Source organism: Camelina sativa, unplaced genomic scaffold (genome assembly GCF_000633955.1).
Source record: "Camelina sativa cultivar DH55 unplaced genomic scaffold, Cs unpScaffold03952, whole genome shotgun sequence".
NCBI classification, from domain to species: domain Eukaryota; kingdom Viridiplantae; phylum Streptophyta; class Magnoliopsida; order Brassicales; family Brassicaceae; genus Camelina; species Camelina sativa.
In genome coordinates this window covers 1-709 of record NW_010925049.1, presented here as the reverse complement: position 1 = coordinate 709, position 709 = coordinate 1, and the positions used below count along the sequence as shown (strand labels likewise).

Sequence of the window (709 nt, the reverse complement as noted above, 5' to 3'; positions counted from 1 at the left end):
CGTGCAGGTTTATCTGAACTTAGTTTCGACCCAAGAGCAGAAATAAGGAAGGTTGCATTGAAAGTCCTGTTTGATACTCTGCGGAACCATGGTGACCATTTCAGCCTGTCTTTATGGGAACGGGTTTTTGAGTCTGTTTTATTTCGGATATTCGACTATGTGCGGCATGACGTTGACCCATCTGGTGAGGATTCAGCAGATCAGATAGGTTACAATGGTGAAGTTGACCAAGAGTCTTGGCTTTATGAGACATGCTCGTTGGCTCTACAGCTAGTTGTAGACCTCTTTGTAAATTTCTACAAGACAGTTAATCCTCTCCTTAAGAAGGTACTGATGTTATTCGTAAGCTTGATAAAACGTCCTCACCAAAGTCTTGCTGGTGCGGGTATTGCTGCGCTTGTCCGTCTGATGAGAGATGTCGGTCATCAATTCTCAGACGAACAATGGCTCGAGGTTGTGTCATGTATCAAAGAAGCAGCGGATGCTACATGCCCTGACTTCTCATATGTTACCAGTGAAGATATGACGGAGGATGTAAGCAATGGGGACGAAACAAATGATAATTCCAACGACGCACTGAGAAGAAGAAACAGGCAGCTTCATGCTGCCGTCGCAGATGCCAAATCCAAAGCTTCAATTCAGATTTTTGTGATTCAGGTCAGTAAGTCTCAAGTCTCTGGTGATGAAGCATGGATATATTCACACATAA

The 709-nt window shown here is 43.9% G+C and overlaps 1 protein-coding gene across 1 annotated transcript; it reads left to right on the top strand.

Moving 5' to 3' along the window:
* Window positions 1-9: 9 nt before the first annotated feature.
* LOC109131739 (brefeldin A-inhibited guanine nucleotide-exchange protein 3-like) lies at window positions 10-699 on the top strand (the record flags this gene model as incomplete). The annotated part of the gene is made up of 1 exon (XM_019242913.1): window positions 10-699. A coding segment is annotated over one exon (690 nt), but the record flags the coding sequence as incomplete, so codon positions are not given.
* Window positions 700-709: the final 10 nt, after the last annotated feature.